General features: G+C 66.6%; 1 protein-coding gene across 1 annotated transcript in view; it reads left to right on the top strand.

Moving 5' to 3' along the window:
- The window catches only part of LOC102259106 (laminin subunit beta-1-like), a 6822-nt gene extending 5752 nt beyond the window's left edge, over positions 1–1070 (top strand). Inside the window, exons 8-9 of the mRNA XM_014538987.1 lie at positions 850–946; positions 1048–1070. Coding sequence (XP_014394473.1) covers positions 850–946; positions 1048–1070 — 120 coding nt within the window. The remainder of the gene's footprint in view (positions 1–849; positions 947–1047) is intronic.
- The last annotated feature ends 225 nt before the right edge of the window (positions 1071–1295 follow it).

Below are 1295 nucleotides of genomic sequence, written 5' to 3'. Positions count from 1 at the left end.
CGACCAGGTCAGCGGGCAGTGCCCCTGCCGCCCCCACACTCTGGGGCGGGACTGTAGCCGCTGTGCCCCCCTCTTCTGGAACCTGGGGGGGCCTCGGGGCTGCGAGCCCTGCAGCTGCCATGCCCAACACACTCTACAGCCGGTGTGCCACCCAGTGACCCTACAGCACGTGGCAGTGCCCGGTGTGAGTGTGTGTGTGCCCCTGGCGGGGTTCACGTGACCCCCAGCCCCGGGTGGATGTGCTGCCAGCCGCTGTGTGAGTGTGATAGTAACTATGAGCGGGGGCCGGGCCTGGGAGAGCCGCCATGAGCTGCATGTGCCCGACCCTGGGGGCACCTTGCGTTGGCGAGTGGGTGAGCCACCGTGAGGGGTCATGGTCCGTGGAATGGGCGTGGGAGGGCGGAGGGGGAGGCTGGGAAGGAGGCCGAGGGCACAGGACTGAGGCTGCAGAGGAGCAGGAGGTGGGAGTGTGGGCCCGGAGGAGAGAGGCAGCCGCTGACGTGCAAGTGTGATGAGGCCTCAAGTGTGTCCTGCGTCCTCGGGAAGGAGGCGGGCACGGTGTGGACAGGGGTGTTCGACACAGGACACGGGGGGCAGGGGCAGCAGGCCAGGAGTCAGAGCTCAGAGGGGCCGTGGGAGGCGAGGCTGGCGTGTGGGAAGGGAGGGCTGGCCAAGGGCTCAGGCACGAGGAAGCAGGAAGGGAGGTGCCCTGGGTTCAGGCAGGGGGTGCTGCCTGCGCAGGAGCAGGGCTGGCCGGGGAGACGGAGCCGGGAGAGGGGCGCCTCTGAGCGCTCTGTCCTCCCCTCCCGGGAGGCCCCGCTTCCTGCTGACCGGCCTCTCTCCCCTCAGGTCACAGGTCAGTGCCCCTGCCGGCCAGGATTTGGGGGCCGCACGTGCTCCCGGTGTGAGGATGGGTCCTGGGGTGACCCCGAGCAGGAGTGCAGAGGTGAGGGCCGAGGCTGCCCTGCGGAGCCCTCAGTGTGGATAGCAGGGCACTGGGGTTTCCTGGGAGACCACGTTGCTTAATGCCGCTCCCCAAAACTTCAGGACGTACCTGTGAAGGCAGCTAGGGACAGTGTTGGCAAAGCCTCGTGGGGTGCCCGGCCGGTGTGGCTCAGTGGTTGAGCATCGACCTAGGAACCAGGAGGTCACGGTTCGATTCCCGGTCAGGGCACATGCCCAGGTTGTGGGCTCGATCCCCAGTGCGGGGCATGCAAAATGCAGCCGATCCATGATTCTCTCTCAACACTGATGTTTCTCTCCCTCTCTCCCTTCTTCTCTGAAATCAATACAAA

The sequence above is a fragment of the Myotis brandtii genome, unplaced genomic scaffold (genome assembly GCF_000412655.1).
Source record: "Myotis brandtii unplaced genomic scaffold, ASM41265v1 scaffold207, whole genome shotgun sequence".
Lineage (NCBI taxonomy): Eukaryota > Metazoa > Chordata > Mammalia > Chiroptera > Vespertilionidae > Myotis > Myotis brandtii.
The sequence above is the reverse complement of the archived record's forward strand: the minus strand, read 5'-3'. Positions and strand labels throughout refer to the sequence as shown.